Source organism: Hirundo rustica (genome assembly GCF_015227805.2).
Source record: "Hirundo rustica isolate bHirRus1 chromosome 39 unlocalized genomic scaffold, bHirRus1.pri.v3 SUPER_39_unloc_4, whole genome shotgun sequence".
Lineage (NCBI taxonomy): Eukaryota > Metazoa > Chordata > Aves > Passeriformes > Hirundinidae > Hirundo > Hirundo rustica.
In genome coordinates this window covers 1-17,372 of record NW_026690203.1, presented here as the reverse complement: position 1 = coordinate 17,372, position 17,372 = coordinate 1, and the positions used below count along the sequence as shown (strand labels likewise).

General features: G+C 51.0%; 2 protein-coding genes across 2 annotated transcripts; both read right to left on the bottom strand.

Moving 5' to 3' along the window:
• Positions 1-102: 102 nt before the first annotated feature.
• Positions 103-10,615, bottom strand: LOC120748094 (CLK4-associating serine/arginine rich protein-like; the record flags this gene model as incomplete). The annotated part of the gene is made up of 10 exons (XM_040054173.2): positions 103-176; positions 265-343; positions 2,682-2,778; positions 2,876-3,024; positions 4,387-4,471; positions 4,585-4,664; positions 6,275-6,376; positions 8,445-8,542; positions 9,658-9,846; positions 10,493-10,615. Coding segments are annotated over 10 exons (1,076 nt in total), but the record flags the coding sequence as incomplete, so codon positions are not given.
• A 101-nt stretch (positions 10,616-10,716) lies between these two features.
• On the bottom strand, positions 10,717-17,230 carry LOC120748093 (transcription factor RelB homolog; the record flags this gene model as incomplete). The annotated part of the gene is made up of 6 exons (XM_040054171.1): positions 10,717-10,779; positions 11,215-11,888; positions 12,432-12,509; positions 13,031-13,099; positions 14,702-14,917; positions 17,126-17,230. Coding segments are annotated over 6 exons (1,205 nt in total), but the record flags the coding sequence as incomplete, so codon positions are not given.
• Between the last annotated feature and the right edge of the window lie 142 nt (positions 17,231-17,372).

Below are 17,372 nucleotides of genomic sequence, written 5' to 3'. Positions count from 1 at the left end.
AACGCCGGGATTTGGGATGAAAACGCCGGGATTTGGGATGAAAACGCCGGGATTTGGGATGAAAACGCCGGGATTTGGGGGTGAGAACGCCGGGAATCTCACCTCGGGGGGCTGATTTTCCGCCCTTTCAGCCGCTTCTCCCGGAATTCCCGGCGCTGCCGGCGGGAGCGGCGGCCCTGGCGAAAGGATTGGAGCTCGGGAAGGGAATTTTTAGGGTTTTTTTCCAAGGGGAAATTCCCGTTTTTTTCCGGGTTTCTCCCTCACCGAGTACATGGCCTTCTCCTCCTCCAAGGCCTTGGCGTTTTTGATGGCTTCGGCCTCTTCCTTGTCCTTCCTCAGCATCCTTTTTCCAGGGGGAAAAAAAGCGGGATCAGGGCGGGATTTCGGGGAGAGCCGGAATCCCCAAGAGAAGGGGGAGCCCTGAGGCGGAATTTCCGGGAAAAACGGGATTTTCAGGGCAGAATTCCAGGGAAAAATGGGATTTCTGAGGCAAAATTCCCAGAAAAAAATGGGATTTCTGAGGCAAAATTCCCAGAAAAAAATGGGATTTCTGAGGCAAAATTCCCAGAAAAAATGGGATTTCTGAGGTAAAATTCCCAGAAAAAATGGGATTTCTGAGGCAAAATTCCCAGAAAAAATGGGATTTCTGAGGCAAAATTCCCAGAAAAAATGGGATTTCTGAGGTAAAATTCCAAGAAAAAATTGGATTTCTGAGGCAAAATTCCCAGAAAAAAAGGGATTTCTGAGGTAAAGTTCCCAGAAAAAATGGGATTTCTGAGGCAAAATTCCAAGAAAAAATGGGATTTCTGAGGCAAAATTCCCAGAAAAAAATGGGATTTCTGAGGCAAAATTCCCAGAAAAAATGGGATTTCTGAAGCAAAATTCCAAGAAAAAATGGGATTTCTGAGGCAAAATTCCCAGAAAAAATGGGATTTCTGAGGTAAAATTCCCAGAAAAAATGGGATTTCTGAGGCAAAATTGCCAGAAAAAAAAGGGATTTCCGAGGCAAAATTGCAAGAAAAAATGGGATTTCTGACGCAAAATTCCAAGAAAAAATGGGATTTCTGAGGTAACATTCCCAGAAAAAGTGGGATTTCTGAGGTAAAATTCCCAGAAAAAAATGGGATTTCTGAGGTAAAATTCCAAGAAAAAATGGGATTTCTGAGGCAAAATTCCCAGAAAAAATGGGATTTCTGAGGTAACATTCCCAGAAAAAATGGGATTTCTGAGGCAAAATTCCCAGAAAAAATGGGATTTCTGAGGTAATATTCCCAGAAAAAATGGGATTTCTGAGGCAAAATTCCAAGAAAAAAATGGGATTTCTGAGGCAAAATTCCAAGAAAAAAATGGGATTTCTGAGGTAAAATTCCCAGAAAAAATGGGATTTCTGAGGTAAAATTCCCAGAAAAAATGGGATTTCTGAGGCAAAATTCCCAGAAAAAAATGGGATTTCTGAGGCAAAATTCCCAGAAAAAATTGGATTTCTGAGGCAAAATTCCCAGAAAAAATTGGATTTCTGAGGCAAAATTCCCAGAAAAAATGGGATTTCTGAGGTAAAATTCCCAGAAAAAATGGGATTTCTGAGGCAAAATTCCCAGAAAAAAATGGGATTTCTGAGGCAAAATTCCAAGAAAAAATGGGATTTCTGAGGTAATATTCCCAGAAAAAATGGGATTTCTGAGGTAATATTCCCAGAAAAAATGGGATTTCTGAGGTAAAATTCCCAGAAAAAATGGGATTTCTGAGGCAAAATTCCCAGAAAAAATGGGATTTCTGAGGCAAAATTCCCAGAAAAAATGGGATTTCTGAGGTAATATTCCCAGAAAAAATGGGATTTCTGAGGCAAAATTCCAAGAAAAAATGGGATTTCTGAGGCAAAATTCCCAGAAATAAATGGGATTTCTGAGGCAAAATTCCCAGAAAAAATGGGATTTCTGAGGTAATATTCCCAGAAAAAATGGGATTTCTGAGGCGAAATTCCAAGAAAAAATGGGATTTCTGAGGCAAAATTCCCAGAAAAAATGGGATTTCTGAGGCAAAATTCCCAGAAAAAATGGGATTTCTGAGGTAAAATTCCAAGAAAAAATTGGATTTCTGAGGCAAAATTCAAAGAAAAAATGGGATTTCCGAGGCAAAATTGCAAGAAAAAATGGGATTTCTGAGGCAAAATTCCAAGAAAAAATGGGATTTCTGAGGTAAAATTCCCAGAAAAAGTGGGATTTCTGAGGTAAAATTCCCAGAAAAAAAGGGATTTCTGAGGCAAAATTCCAAGAAAAAATGGGATTTCTGAGGCAAAATTCCCAGAAAAAAATGGGATTTCTGAGGCAAAATTCCCAGAAAAAAATGGGATTTCTGAGGCAAAATTCCCAGAAAAAATGGGATTTCTGAGGCAAAATTCCCAGAAAAAATGGGATTTCTGAGGTAACTTTCCCAGAAAAAATGGGATTTCTGAGGTAAAATTCCCAGAAAAAATTGGATTTCTGAGGCAAAATTCCCAAGAAAAAATGGGATTTCTGAGGTAAAATTCCCAGAAAAAAAGGGATTTCTGAGGCAAAATTCCCAGAAAAAATGGGATTTCTGAGGTAATATTCCCAGAAAAAGCGGGAGCCCTCCCCGGGACGGTTTTGGGGGAGGATCCCGGCTTCTCCCGAGGTTTTTGCCGAAGTTTTTCGGGGCCCTACCTGACGAAATCCCCCTCGGCCATGCCGTAGGTCGTGGCCTGTTTGTTCAGGTCGGCCACTTGCTCCTGGTTCAGCTCATCCACGTCCACTTCCACGTCTGGAAAAAACACCGGGAAAAATCCTGGAATTCCGCCCGGAACGCGCCCCAGAGAAATTCCACGTCCCACGGAGAAAATTCCTTCTTTCTCCCTCACCGATATCCGGGATCGCTTCGTCCTCGTCCGTGTTGGAATCTTCCTCGGAGTCCTCCTCGTCCCCCGGTCGCTTTTCCAGGGAATTTTCCAGCTCCTCCACGGTGCTGTCCTCGTAGGTGTAGCCTATGGAAGCCTTTTTTTCCGCCAGCCTGGGGAATTTTGGGACACGATTCCCTCCGGCCCGGGCTGGGGTTTGCTTTAATTCCCGTCCCCGCAGGGGAGATTCCCTCGGGAATGAGGAGATTCCCGAAGAGGCTCGGGGGGGGAATGGGAATTCTGAGCGGGAATTCTGAGGGGAAACGGGGAATTGAGGGGAAAATGGGAATTCTGAGCAGGAATTCTGAGGGGAAATTGGAGAATTGAGTGGGAATGCTGAGGGGAAATGGGAGAATTGAGCGGGAATTCTGAGGGGAAATGGGAATTCTGAGGGGAAATGGGAATTCTGAGTGGGAATTCTGAGGGGAAATGGGAATGCTGAGGGGAAACTGGAGAATTGAGTGAGAATTGAGTGAGAATTCTGAGGGGAAATGGGAGAACCGAGCAGGAATTCTGTGGGGAAATGGGAATGCTGAGGGGAAATGCGAATTCTGAGGGGAAATGGGAGAATTGAGCGGGAATTCTGAGGGGAAATTGGAGAATTGAGCAGGAATTCTGAGGGGAAACGGGAGAATTTTCTGAGGGGAATTCTGAGGGGAAATGGGAGAATTGAGTGGGAATTCTGAGGGGAAATGGGAGAACTGAGGGGAAATGGGAGAACTGAGTGGGAATTCTGAGGGGAAATGAGAATTCTGAGGGGAAATGGGAATGCTGATGGGAAACTGGAGAATTGAGTGGGAATTCTGAGAGGAAATGGGAGAACCGAGCAGAAATTCTGTGGGGAAATGGGAATTCTGAGGGGAAATGGGAGAATTGAGCGGGAATTCTGAGGGGAAATGGGAGAACTGAGGGGAAATGGGAGAACTGAGTGGGAATTCTGAGGGGAAATGGGAGAATTGAGCGGGAAATTGGAGAATTGAGCAGGAATTCTGAGGGGAAATGGAAGAAATGAGTGGGAATTCTGAGAGGAAATGGGAATGCTGAGGGGAAATGCGAATTCTGAGGGAAAATGGGAGAACTGAGCAGGAATTCTGAGGGGAAATGAGAAATCTGAGGGGAAATGGGAATTCTGAGGGGAAATAGTAAAAATGAGCGGGAATGCTGAGGGGAAATGGGAATTCTGAGCTGGAATCCCAAGGAAAAACGGGAGGCCTGAGGTGGAATTCCGAGGGAAACCAGGAGATCTAAGCAGGAATTTTGAGGGAAAATTGGGAGCCCTGAGGCAAAACCCCGATCAAAACCAGGAGCCCTTCCCAGGATGGATTTAGGGAGAGATTCCAGCCAAGGAATGAAAGGAAAACTGGGATCAGGGGGGGTTATCCCAGAATCAGGAACATTCCCGAGGGTGTGAAGGCGCATTCCCGGCGTTTTCCCACGCAGAATTCCTGGGAATTCTGACATTTTTCCCCCCTCACTTTTTCTTCTCGTCCTCGTTGGGTTTCTGGAGGCCGCCGTAGAGTTCGTCGATGTAGATCTGGTACAGGCACTGCTCCTCCGAGACTGGCGTCGGGAATTCCGGGATCAAATCGTTCCCGAAATCCCTCGGGAACCACCCCCAGGGGATCCCACGGGGGCGGAATTCCCAAAAAAAAACCAGGGAAAAAGGGACTCACTGCCGGCGAAGTCATTCTGCACCAGGCCCCGGTACCGCTCGTAGTTGCATTTGCGCTCGTCCGACTCCTGCTCCGGTGAGCTGGAAAAACGGGAGTTCTGAGGGGATTTTGGGATCAAAACGGGGATTTTGGGGGTTAAAGGTGGAGTTTGGGGTCCAAGGGTGGATTTTGTGCTAAAAAAAGCTGCATTTGGGGAAAAAAAAGGTGGATTTGGGGGGTCCTCTTCACTCATAGTTGCATTTTCATTCTTCCGATTCCCGCTCAAGGGAGCTGGAAAAATGGGAATTCTGAGGGGATTTTGGGATCAAAACAGGGATTTTGGGGGTTAAAGGTGAATTTTGGGGTCCAAGGGTGGATTTTGTGCTAAAAAAAGCTGAATTTGGTGAAAAAAAAAAGGCAGATTTTGAGGAGCAAAAGAGGGATTTTTGGGGCCTCCTCACTCACAGCTGCATTTGTGCTCGTCTGATTCCTATTCAGGTGAGCTGGAAAAATGGGAATTCTGAGGGGATTTTGGGATCAAAACGGGGATTTTGGGGGTTAAAGGTGGAGTTTGGGGTCCAAGGGTGGATTTTGTGCTAAAAAAAGCTGGATTTGGGGAAAAAAAAGGTGGATTTGGGGGGTCCTCCTCGCTCATAGTTGCATTTTCATTCTTCCGATTCCTGCTCAAGGGAGCTGGAAAAATGGGAATTCTGAGGGGATTTTGGGATCAAAACAGGGATTTTGGGGGTTAAAGGTGGAGTTTGGGGTCCAAGGGTGGATTTTGTGCTAAAAAAAGCTGGATTTGGGGAAAAAAAAGGTGGATTTAGGGGGTCCTCTTCACTCATAGTTGCATTTTCATTCTTCCGATTCCTGCTCAAGGGAGCTGGAAAAATGGGAATTCTGAGGGGATTTTGGGATCAAAACCAGAATTTTGGGGGTTAAAGGTGAATTTTGGGGTCCAAGGGTGAATTTGGGGGAAAAAAAAATGGATTTGTGAGGGGAAAAAAGTTGGATTTTTAGGGATCTCCCAGCTCGCAGCTGCATTTCGCTCGTCTGATTCCTATTCCGGGGAGCTGGAAAAATGGGAATTCTGAGGGGATTTTGGGATCGAAACGGGGATTTCAGGAATTAAAGGGATACTTTAAACTACAAAGAGAAATTTGTCCTAAAAAGGGGACGATTTTGGGGAAAAAAAGGGGAATTTGGGGAAAAAAATGGGAGATTTTGGAGGGGTTGTAGCTGCATTTGCGCTCATTCAATTCATTCTCTGAGGAGGTGGAAAAAACTGGGAATTCTGAGGGGATTTTGGGATCAAAACAGGGATTTTGGGGTTCAAAGGGAGATTTTGGGAATCCAATGCATATTTTATGGATTCAAAGTGGGATTTTGAGGCACCAAAGGGGGATTTTTTGCTAAAAAAAAAAGATTTTATGGACCCAAAGGGAGATTTCGGCGCTCAAGCGCGGATTTTTGCACATTCAACGCCGATTTTTGGGATCAAAACAGGGATTTTTGGGATCAAAACAGGGATTTTTGGGATCCAAAGGCGAATTTCATGGACCCAAAGTGGAATTCCGGGCGATTTTTTGAGATGCAACGCAGATTTTTGGGATTAAACCACGGATTTACCACCCCCGCCCCCAGCCCCGAAACCGTTGGGAATTCCTCGGGAACGCGAGGAACTTTTTGGGAATTCTTTTGGGAATCTTACGTGGGGCTGAGCAGGGCCGGGGTGTACATGGGGATGAAATCCAGGTGAGCGCGGACGTCGAACCTGTCGATCATGTTGTTGGTGTCCCCCTGCCAGGGCATCCTGCCGGGAAAATCCAAACCTTGGGAAGCGGAAAAATCCTGGAATTCCCGCTCAGAACTCCCCCTTTTTCCTTCAGGAGCGGCGGTTCCCCCCCCAAAAAAAATCTGAATTTTCTTCGGATCGATGGGTTAAAAACGGGTTCAATTCCGCTCGGTGGGAAAATTGGGATTTATCCCTGCGGGTGGGAATTTTCTCCGTGGGATGAGCGGAGTTTTCCCTCAGGAAATAAAAAACTGGGAGCGGCAGCTGCGCCAAAAACCCGGATTTTCAGATTTATGGATTAAACGCAGCTTGAATTTTGATCCCTGGAAAATCCGGGATTTTTTCACCCCTGGGAAGTGATCCCAGGAGCGTTCCAGAGATAATTCCAGGGAATTCCTGCCTGGAATGAGCAGAATTCCTTCAGCAAAAATGGGAATGGCTGCTCCAAATCCTCCTGGATTTTGGTAAAACCACCCGAATTTCAATCCCTGGAAAATCTGGGATTTTTCACCCCTGAGAAGTGATCCCAGGAGCGTTCCAGAGATAATTCCAGGAAATTCCTGCCTGGAATGAGCAGAATTCCTTCAGCAAAAATGGGAACGGCTGCTCCGAATCCTCCTGGATTTGTCTAAAACCACCCGAATTTCAATCCCTGGAAAATCCCGGATTTCTCCACCCTCCTGGGTGACCCCAGGGATATTCCCGAGGAGATCCCAGGGAATTCCAGGTGGGAATGAGCAAAATTCCTTCAGCAAAAATGGGAACGGCTGCTCCAAATCCTCCTGGATTTTCTTAAAATCACGCGAATTTCAATCCCTGGAAAATCCTGGATTTTTCCACCCCTGAGAAGTGATCCCAGGAGTGTTCCAGAGATAATTCCAGGGAATTCCTGCCTGGAATGAGCAAAATTCCTTCAGGAAAAATGGGAACGGCTGCTCCAAATCCTCCTGGATTTTGTTAAAACCACCCGAATTTCAATCCCTGGAAAATCCCGGATTTCTCCACCCTCCTGGGCGACCCCAGGGATATTCCCGAGGTGATCCCAGGTGGGAATGAGCAAAATTCCTTCAGCAAAAATGGGAACGGCTGCTCCAAATCCTCCTGGATTTGTCTAAAACCACCCGAATTTCAATCCCTGGAAAATCCCGGATTTCTCCACCCTCCTGGGCGACCCCAGGGATATTCCCGAGGAGATCCCAGGGAATTCCAGGCGGGAATGAGCAAAATTCCTTCAACAAAAATAGGAAGAGCTGCTCCAAATCCTGCCATATTTTGCTAAAACCACCTGAATTTCAATCCCTGGAAAATCCAGGATTTTTCACCCCTGGGAAGTGATCCCAGGAGCGTTCCAGAGATAATTCCAGGGAATTCCTGCCTGGAATGAGCAGAATTCCTTCAGCAAAAATGGGAACGGCTGCTCCAAATCCTCCTGGATTTTGGTAAAACCACCCGAATTTCAATCCCTGGAAAATCCAGGATTTTTCACCCCTGGGAAGTGATCCCAGAAGCGTTCCAGAAGTAATTCCAGGGAATTTATCTGTGAAATCAGCAAAATTCCTCCTTTCCCAGCACCAAAAAAATGGAAACGGCTGCTCCAAATCCTCCTGGATTTGTCTAAAACCACCCGAATTTCAATCCCTGGAAAATCCCGGATTTCTCCACCCTCCTGGGCGACCCCAGGGATATTCCCGAGGCGATCCCAGGGAATTCCAGGTGGGAATGAGCAAAATTCCTTCAACAAAAACAGGAAGAGCTGCTCCAAATCCTGCCATATTTTGGTAAAACCACCCGAATTTCGATCCCTGGAAAATCCTGGATTTTTCCACCCCTGGGAAGTGATCCCAGGAGCGTTCCAGAAATAATTCCAGGGAATTCCTGCCTGGAATGAGCAGAATTCCTTCAGGAAAAATAGAAACGGCTGCTCCGAATCTTCCTGGATTTTGCTAAACTTCCTGGATTTTGCTAAAACCACCCGAATTTCAATCCCTGGAAAATCCCGGATTTCTCCACCCTCCTGGGTGACCCCAGGGATATTCCCGAGGCGATCCCAGGGAATTCCAGGCGGGAATTCCCAGGCCGGGCTCACATGTTGACGGGGCTCTCGGCTGCCAAGGCCACGGCGGAATCCAGGTGAACTTTGCAGGCGCGGCCGTGCACCTGCAGGAACTGCGCCGGGTCCTTTTTCTGGGAAAAACGGGAAAAATCCCGGAATCAGGGCCAGGGAAAAGGAGGGGGAGGGAGGAAAAATTCCCCGGGAAAAGCAGGGATTTGGGAAAGGGAGGGGATGGAAGGGAGGGGGGAGCTCTGGGGAAGGACTGCAAGGGAAAACGGGAATCTCGGCTCCAAACTGGGAGAGGAGAATCCAAACTGGGAGAGGAGAACCCAAACTGGGAGAGGAGAATCCCCAAACTGGGACAGGAGAACCCCCAAACTGGGAGAGGAGAACCCCCAAACTGGGAGAGGAGAATCCCCAAACTGGGAGAGGAGAATCCCCAAACTGGGAGAGGAGAATCCCCAAACTGGGAGAGGAGAATCCCCAAACTGGGAGAGGAGAATCCCCAAACTGGGAGAGGAGGATCCCCAAACTGGGAGAGGAGGATCCCCAAACTGGGAGAGGAGGATCCCCAAACTGGGAGAGGAGAACCCCCAAACTGGGAGAGGAGAATCCCCAAACTGGGACAGGAGAACCCCCAAACTGGGACAGGAGAACCCCCAAACTGGGACAGGAGAATCCCCAAACTGGGACAGGAGAATCCCCAAACTGGGACAGGAGAATCCCCAAACTGGGACAGGAGAATCCCCAAACTGGGAGAGGAGAATCCAAACTGGGAGAGGAGAATCCCCAAACTGGGACAGGAGAATCCCCAAACTGGGACAGGAGAATCCCCAAACTGGGACAGGAGAACCCCCAAACTGGTGCAAAACTGGTCCAAACTGGTTCTGGGCCCCCCCAAACTGGGACAAGGACCCCCCAAACTGGGTGAGGACCCCTCAAACTCGTCCAAACTGGTTCTGGGACACCCCAAACTGGGACAAGACCCTCCAAACTGGGACAAGGACCCCCCAAATTGGTGCCAAACTGGTCCAAACTGGTTCTGGGCCACCCCAAACTGGTTCTGGGCCACCCCAAACTGGGACAAGACCCTCCAAACTGGGACAAGGACTTCACAAAACAGTTCTGGGCCACCCCAAACTGGGACAAGGACTCCCCAAACTGGGACAAGGACCCCTGAACTGGGACAAGGACCCCTGAACTGGTCGGAACTGGTTCCAAACTGGTCAGAACTGGTGGCACTCACGATTTTCTCGTAGTACTCGCGGCGCCTCTCGGCGCGTTTCTTGTAATCCACCATCATCCCCCGGAGCTTGCGCTCGTGCTTCCGCGCCTCGTGCCACATCCCCGCGCCGGAACCTTCCGGAAAGGAGGAGAGCAGGGGAGGAGGAGGAGGAGAGGGAAAAGGAGGAGAGGGAAAAGGAGGAGGAGGTTCCTGGGGGAAAAAAATTAAAAAAAAATCAGGATTTGGGGATGTGGGGAGGGGTTGGAATGGGGGAATTGGGGATGAAAGGGGGGGAATTGGGAATAAAAGAAGGGGGAATTGGGAATGAAATAAAGGGAAATTGGGAATGAAATAAAGGGCAATGGGGAATGAAATAAAGGGAAATTGGGAATGAAATAAAGGGAAAGTGGGAATTAAAGAGGGTGAAATTGGGCATAAAGGAAGGGGAAACTTGGAATAAAAGAAAAGAAAATTGGGAATTAAAGGGGGGAAATTGTGAATGAAGGGGAAAATTGGGAATTAAGAGGAAGGAATTGGTAATAAAAGAAGGAAATTGGGAATTAGAAGGGGAAATTTGGAATAAAACAGGGGAAATTGGGAATAAAACAGGGGGAATTGGGAATGAAGAAGAGAAATTGGAAATAAAGAAAAGGAAATTGGGAACGAAAGGGAGAAATTGGGAACGCGGTGAGGGAAGGCCCCGGGTGAGGGGGGTTAATAAGGGGGGGTAATTAATGGGGAATCCCAAGGGGGGGTAATTAGGGCGGTAATTACGGGGGAATCCCGAGGGGAGGTTAATTAGGGCGGTAATTAAGGCATTAATTGGGGGAGCGGCCCCGCCGCCAACGCCGCTCACCGCGCTCGGCGCCACTCGGAAGCGGAAGTGACCAAAGAAGCGGAAGGGAACGAGAAGCGGGGAACGGGGCGTGGTTTGCGTGGTGACGTGAGGCGTGGTTTGCGTGGTGACGTGAGGCGTGGTTTGCGTGGTGACGTAAAGGCGTGGGTGACGTCAGAACGCGGCGGGAATGGAGGCGTGGCCCGATGCGAGAAGGAGGCTGGGCGGGGCTTGGAGGCGTGGCCTCATTGGGGGCGTGGCTTGGTGTGGGAGCCGTTCCACTTCCGGGTTCTGTTGCCAGTTCCGTACTGGGACAGACTGGGGCCAGTCCCAGTCCCCTCCCAGTTCGTCCCAGTTCATCCCAGTCAATCCCAGTCCATTCCAGTCAATTCCAGTCCATCCCAGTCCCCTCCCAGTTCATCCCAGTCAATCCCAGTCCCCTCCCAGTCCATCCCAGTCCCCTCCCAGTTCATCCCAGTCCATCCCAGTCCCCTCCCAGTTCATCCCAGTCCATCCCAGTCAATCCCAGTTCCCTCCCAGTCAATCCAAGTCCCCTCCCAGTTCCCTCCCAGTCCATCCCAGTCCATCCCAGTCCCATCCCAGTCCATCCCAGTCCATCCCAGTCCCATCCCAGTCCATCCCAGTTCCCTCCCAGTTCATCCCAGTCCATCCCAGTTCCCTCCCAGTCAATCCCAGTTCTCTCCCAGTCCCCTCCCAGTTCCCTCCCAGTCCCAAAAGACAACTCCGGGGCGTCCATCCATGGCTTTATTCATCCCCAAAATCCCGGAAATTCTGCCCAAAATCCTTGGAATTTCCCCCCCCCCCAAAAATCCCGCCCCAAAAATTCTGGAATTCCGCCCCAAAATCCCGGGAATTCTCCCCAAAAATCCCGGGAGTTGGGGATCCCCCTTTATAAATATAGTGCAAGAAAAAAATAGGGAAAAAAAATTGGGAGGGGGGGAAAAAAAAAGAGGGAAAAAAAAAAATTTGGGAATTTCCCCCCAAATCCCGGGGGGGTCCAGCCAGCCCGGGGCCCGAGAAAAAAATCCCTGAAATCTCCTCGAGAATTTCGGGAATTCTGAGGGGAATTTTTGGGAATTTTTGGGGGATTTTTGGGAAAATTTTGAGGGAATTTTGGGGGGATTTGCAAGGGGGGGGATTTTTTGAGGAATTTTTTTGGGGGAATTTTCGGGAATTCTCAGCCCTCCCCCCCCGGGAACATGTGGGACCCCACCAGGCTGGAAATCGGGGGGGGGGTCCCCGCTGGGGGGCTCGGCCAGCAGCTCCTGGCCCGGGAAAATCGGGAATTCCGGGAATTCCGGGGCGGGAAAGAAAGAGGAAAAAGCCGGGGGGGCGAAGGGGGCGAAGATTTGGGGAAGGGGCTCCAGAGGCTCCGGATCCGGGGGGAAGGCGGCGTCTGGAGAGGGGAAAAATGGGAATTTTGGGGGGGAAAATTGGGAATTTGGGGGGAAAATTGGGGATTTGGGGGGAAAATTGGGAATTTTGGGGGGAAATTTTGGGATTTTGTGGGGAAAATGGGATTTTGGGGGGGGAATATTGGGAATTTTTTTGGGGGGGAAATGGGAATTTGGGGTGAAAATCGGGGATTTTGAGGGGAAAATTGGGAATTTGGGGGGGATTTTGGGGGGGAAAGTTGGGAATTTGGTGGGAAATTGGGGATTTGGGGGGGAAATTGGGATTTTGGGGGGGGAATTGGGGATTTTGAGTTAAAAATTGGGGATTTGGGGGTGAAAAATGGGGAATTGGGGGGAAATTGGGGATTTTGAGGAGGAAAATTGGAAATTTTGGGGAAAAATTGAATTTTGGGGGGAAAAATTGGGATTTTTGGGGGGGAAATTCGGATTTTTTGGGGGACAAAAGGGATTTGGGGGGTGGAAATTGTGGATTTGTGGGGAATTTGGGATTTGGGAGGGGAAATTTGGGGATTTCGGGGTCTCACCTGCAGGGCCCAGGGGGAGGAAATGCTCCAGGTACCCCGGGGGCTTCTTCCTCCTCTTGGCCTCGATCCCGAACGGATCTGGGGGGGCCCAGGGGGGTCACGGCACCGGGAAATTCCCAAATTCCCCCCAATTCATCCCAAATTCCCCAAAATTCATCCCAAATCCCCTCAAATTCACCCCAAATTCCCCCAAATTCCCCAAAATTCATCCCAAATCCCCTCAAATTCACCCCAAATTCCACCAAATTCACCCCAAATTCCCCCCAAATTCATCCCAAATTCCCTCAAACTCATCCCCAATCCCCCAAAAATCCCCCCTAACTGCCCCCCAAATTCCCCCCAAATCCCACCAATTTCTCCCCAGATTCCCAAATCCCCCCAAATCCCTCCCCCAGATCCCCCAAATTCACCCCAAATCCCCCAATTTCCACCAAATTCCCAGAAATTTTCCCCAAATTTCCCCCAAATCCCTTCCCAGTCCCATCCCAGTTTGTCCCAGTCCCTCCCAGTCCTTCCCAGTCCCATCCCAGTTTGTCCCAGTCCCCTCCCAGTCCCATCCCAGTTTGTCCCAGTCCCCTCCCAGTTTGTCCCAGTCCCACCTGAGCCCGAGAGCTCCTCCAGCACGTCGGGCATTCCCCGCTTCCGCTTCAGCTGCACCCCGTACGCGTCTGGGGGGAAACAGCGGGAATTAGAGAGGGAATTACAGCGGGAATTACAGCGGGAATTACTGGGAATTACACCGGGAATTACTGGGAATTAGAGCGGGAATTAGAGCGGGAATTAGAGCGGGAAACAGCGGGAATTACAGCGGGAATTACAGCGGGAATTACAGCGGGAATTACAGCGGGAATTAGAGCGGGAATTAGAGCGGGAATTAGAGCGGGAATTACAGCGGGAATTACAGCGGGAATTACAGCGGGAATTAGAGCGGGAATTACTGGGAATTACACCGGGAATTACCGGGAATTACAACGGGAAACACTGGGAATTACTGGGAATTCATGATTATTCCCGATTATTCCCAGTTATTCCCGCCACTCCCGGCGCTCCCACTCTGTTCCCATCCCACCGATCCCGCCCCAATCCCGGTAGATCCCGGTGCTCATTCCCGGTAAATCCCGGTAGATCCCGGTGCTCATTCCCGGTAAATCCCGGTATAATTCCCAGTAATATTCCGGCGCCATTCCCGGTAAATCTCGCTATTTCCTGCTGTAATTCTCGGCGCCATTCCCGATAACTCCCAGCGCTATTCCTGGTAACTGTCGGGAAATCCCGGCGATTCCCAGTTCCAATCCCAGTAATTCCCGGTAATTCCCGGTGCCATTGCCGGTAAATCCCGGTAATTCCCGGTGCCATTGCCGGTAAATCCCGGGAATTACCGGCGCCATTGCCGGTAAACCCTGCCAATTCCCAGTTCCGATCCCGGTAATTCCCGGAAATCCCGGTAATTCCCGGTAATTCCCGGTGCCATTGCCAGTAAATCCCGGGAATTCCCGGCGCCATTCCCGGTTCCATTCCTGGTTCCGATCCCGGTAATTCCCGGTAAATCCCAGTGCCATTGCCGGTAAATCCCGGCAATTCCCGGTAATTCCCGCTAAATCCCGGTAATTCCCGGTGCCATTGCCAGTAAATCCTGCCAATTCCCGGTTCCAATCCCGGTAATTCCCGCTAAATCCTGGTAATTCCCGGTGCCATTGCCAGTAAATCCCGGGAATTCCCGGTGCCATTGCCGGTAAATCCTGCCAATTCCCGGTTCCAATCCCGGTAATTCCCGCTAAATCCTGGTAATTCCCGGTGCCATTGCCGGTAAATCCCGGGAATTCCCGGCGCCATTCCCGGCGCCATTCCCGGTAATTCCCGGCGCCATTCCCGGTAATTCCCGGTTCCGATCCCGGTAATTCCCGGCCGGTACCGGGGTCCCGGGGCAGGTAGGTGAAGCGGAACCCTTCGCTGCGGACGCTGTCGGTCAGGCGCTGCAGGAACACCTCCACCTGCACCTGTCCCGATATCCCGGCACCCCGTCCCCGCTATCCCGGCGCCATTCCCGGCGCCATTCCCGGCTCCAATCCCGGTAATTCCCGGTAATTCCCGGCCGGTACCGGGGTCCCGGGGCAGGTAGGTGAAGCGGAAGCCCTCGCTGCGGACGCTGTCGGTCAGGCGCTGCAGGAACACCTCCACCTGCACCTGTCCCGATATCCCGGCACCCCGTCCCCGCTATCCCGGCGCCATTCCCGGTAATTCCCGGTGCCGATCCCGGTAATTCCCGGTACCGGGGTCCCGGGGCAGGTAGGTGAAGCGGAACCCTTCGCTGCGGACGCTGTCGGTCAGGCGCTGCAGGAACACCTCCACCTGCACGGGCTCGCGCAGCTCCAGGTGCGCGTAGGGCGGCGTGCGCAGCACGATCGCCACCTGGCGGTGAACGTCGGCCTGCGAGAAATCGGCCCGCGCCTCCCAGGACTCCCGGCGGAAAATCACCGCGATGTCCTCTGGAAAAAAACGGGAATTACACGGGGATTACACGGGAATTCCGTGGGGATTCACTGGGAATTACACGGGGATTCGGGGGTTTGGGAATGGGGGATTTGGGGAATGGGCTCAGGGAGAAATCGGCCCGCGCCTCCCAGGACTCCCGGCGGAAAATCACCGCGATGTCCTCTGGAAAAAACGGGAATTACACGGGGATTACACGGGGATTACACGGGAATTAAACGGGGATTCCGGGGTTTGGGAATGGGGGATTTGGGGAATGGGCTCAGGGAGAAATCGGCCCGCGCCTCCCAGGACTCCCGGCGGAAAATCACCGCGATGTCCTCTGGGAAAAAACGGGAATTACACGGGGATTAAACGGGAATTACACGGGGATTACACGGGAATTACACGGGGATTACACGGGAATTAAACGGGAATTACACGGGAATTACACGGGGATTCCGGGGTTTGGGAATGGGGGATTTGGGATATGGGGTGTGGGAGAAATCGGCCCGCGCCTCCCAGGATTCCCGGCGGAAAATCACCGCGATGTCCTCTGGAAAAAACGGGAATTACACGGGAATTAAACGGGAATTAAACGGGAATTACACGGGAATTACACGGGAATTACACGGGGATTACACGGGGATTCCGTGCGGATTACACGGGGATTGCATGGGAATTTGGGGAATGGGAATGGGGGATGTGGGATATGGGGTGTGGGTGAAATCCTCCCAGGATTCCCGGCGGAAAATCACCGCGATGTCCTCTGGAATAAACGTGAATTACACGGGGATTAAACGGGAATTACACGGGAATTAAACGGGAATTACACGGGAATTACACGGGGATTCCATGGGGATTCACTGGGAATTACACGGGGATTCCGGGGTTTGGGAATGGGGGATTTGGGGAATGGGCTCAGGGAGAAATCGGCCCGCGCCTCCCAGGATTCCCTGGGAAAATCACCGCGATGTCCTCTGGAAAAAACGGGAATTACACGGGAATTCCATAGGAATTAAACGGGAATTACATGGGAATTCCACGGGGATTCGGGAGTCCGGGATTGGGGCTCTGGGGTACGGGATGTGGGACGGGGATCCGGGTTGGGAATGGGGATGGGGAGTCCCAGGTGTGCCCAGGTGTGGTTTGCGCTGTCCCAGGTGTCCCCAGGGGTCCCCAGATGTGGTCTCAGGTGTGTTTTAGCTGTCCTAGGTGTGTTTTAGCTGTCCCAGGTGTGATCTCAGCTGTCCCCAGCTGTCCCCAGGTGTGTTTTAGCTGTCCCCAGGTGTCCCCAGGTGTGATCTCAGGTATCCCCAGGTCCCCCTCTGTCCCCCCGGTACCTTTCTGGACCTTGTCGCAGAGCAGGTACAGCTCCTCCCCGCCCGTGCAGCCCAGGTGTGATCTCAGGTGTGATCTCAGGTGTGTTTTAGCTGTCCCCAGGTGTCCCCTCTGTCCCCCCAGGTGTCCCCAGGTGTGTTTTAGCTGTCCCCAGGTGCCCCCGGTACCTTTCTGGACCTTGTCGCAGAGCAGGTACAGCTCCTCCCCGCCCGTGCAGCCCGGGTGTGATCTCAGGCGTGTTTTAGCTGTCCCAGGTGTGTTTTAGCTGTCCCCAGGTGTCCCCAGGTGTGATCTCAGGTGTGTTTTAGCTGTCCCAGGTGTGTTTTAGCTGTCCCCAGGTGCCCCCAGTACCTTTCTGGACCTTGTCGCAGAGCAGGTACAGCTCCTCCCCGCCCGTGCAGCCCGGGTGTGATCTCAGGTGTGATCTCAGCTGTCCCAGGTGTGTTTTAGCTGTCCCCAGGTGTCCCCAGGTGTGATCTCAGGTGTGTTTTAGCTGTCCCCAGATGTCCCCAGGTGTGTTTTAGCTGTCCCCTGTCCCCCCGGTACCTTTCTGGACCTTGTCGCAGAGCAGGTACAGCTCCTCCCCGCCCGTGCAGCCCGGGTGTGAGCTCAGCTGTCCCCAGGTGTGATCTCAGGTGTGTTTTAGCTGTCTCAGGTGTGTTTTAGCTGTCCCAGGTGTGATCTCAGGTGTGATCTCAGGTGTGTTTCAGCTGTCCCCTGCCCCCCCAGGTGCCCCCGGTACCTTTCTGGACCTTGTCGCAGAGCAGGTACAGCTCCTCCCCGCCCGTGCAGCCCAGGTGTGATCTCAGGTGTGATCTCAGGTGTGTTTTAGCTGTCCCAGGTGTGTTTCAGCTGTCCCCTGTCCCCCCAGGTGTCCCCGGTACCTTTCTGGACCTTGTCGCAGAGCAGGTACAGCTCCTCCCCGCCCGTGCAGGGGCCGCTCTCTTTGTTCATGCGGCAGATCCGCAGCTCCGACGTGTTCGTGGACTCTGGGAACAGCGGCGATTCCCTCAGACCCCCGGCAATTTGGGGGGGATTTGGGGGGATTTTTAAAAAAATAATTTAATGATTTTTTTTAGCTTTTTTTTCTGATTTTTTTCTGATTTTTTTCCAATTTTTTTCTGAATTTTT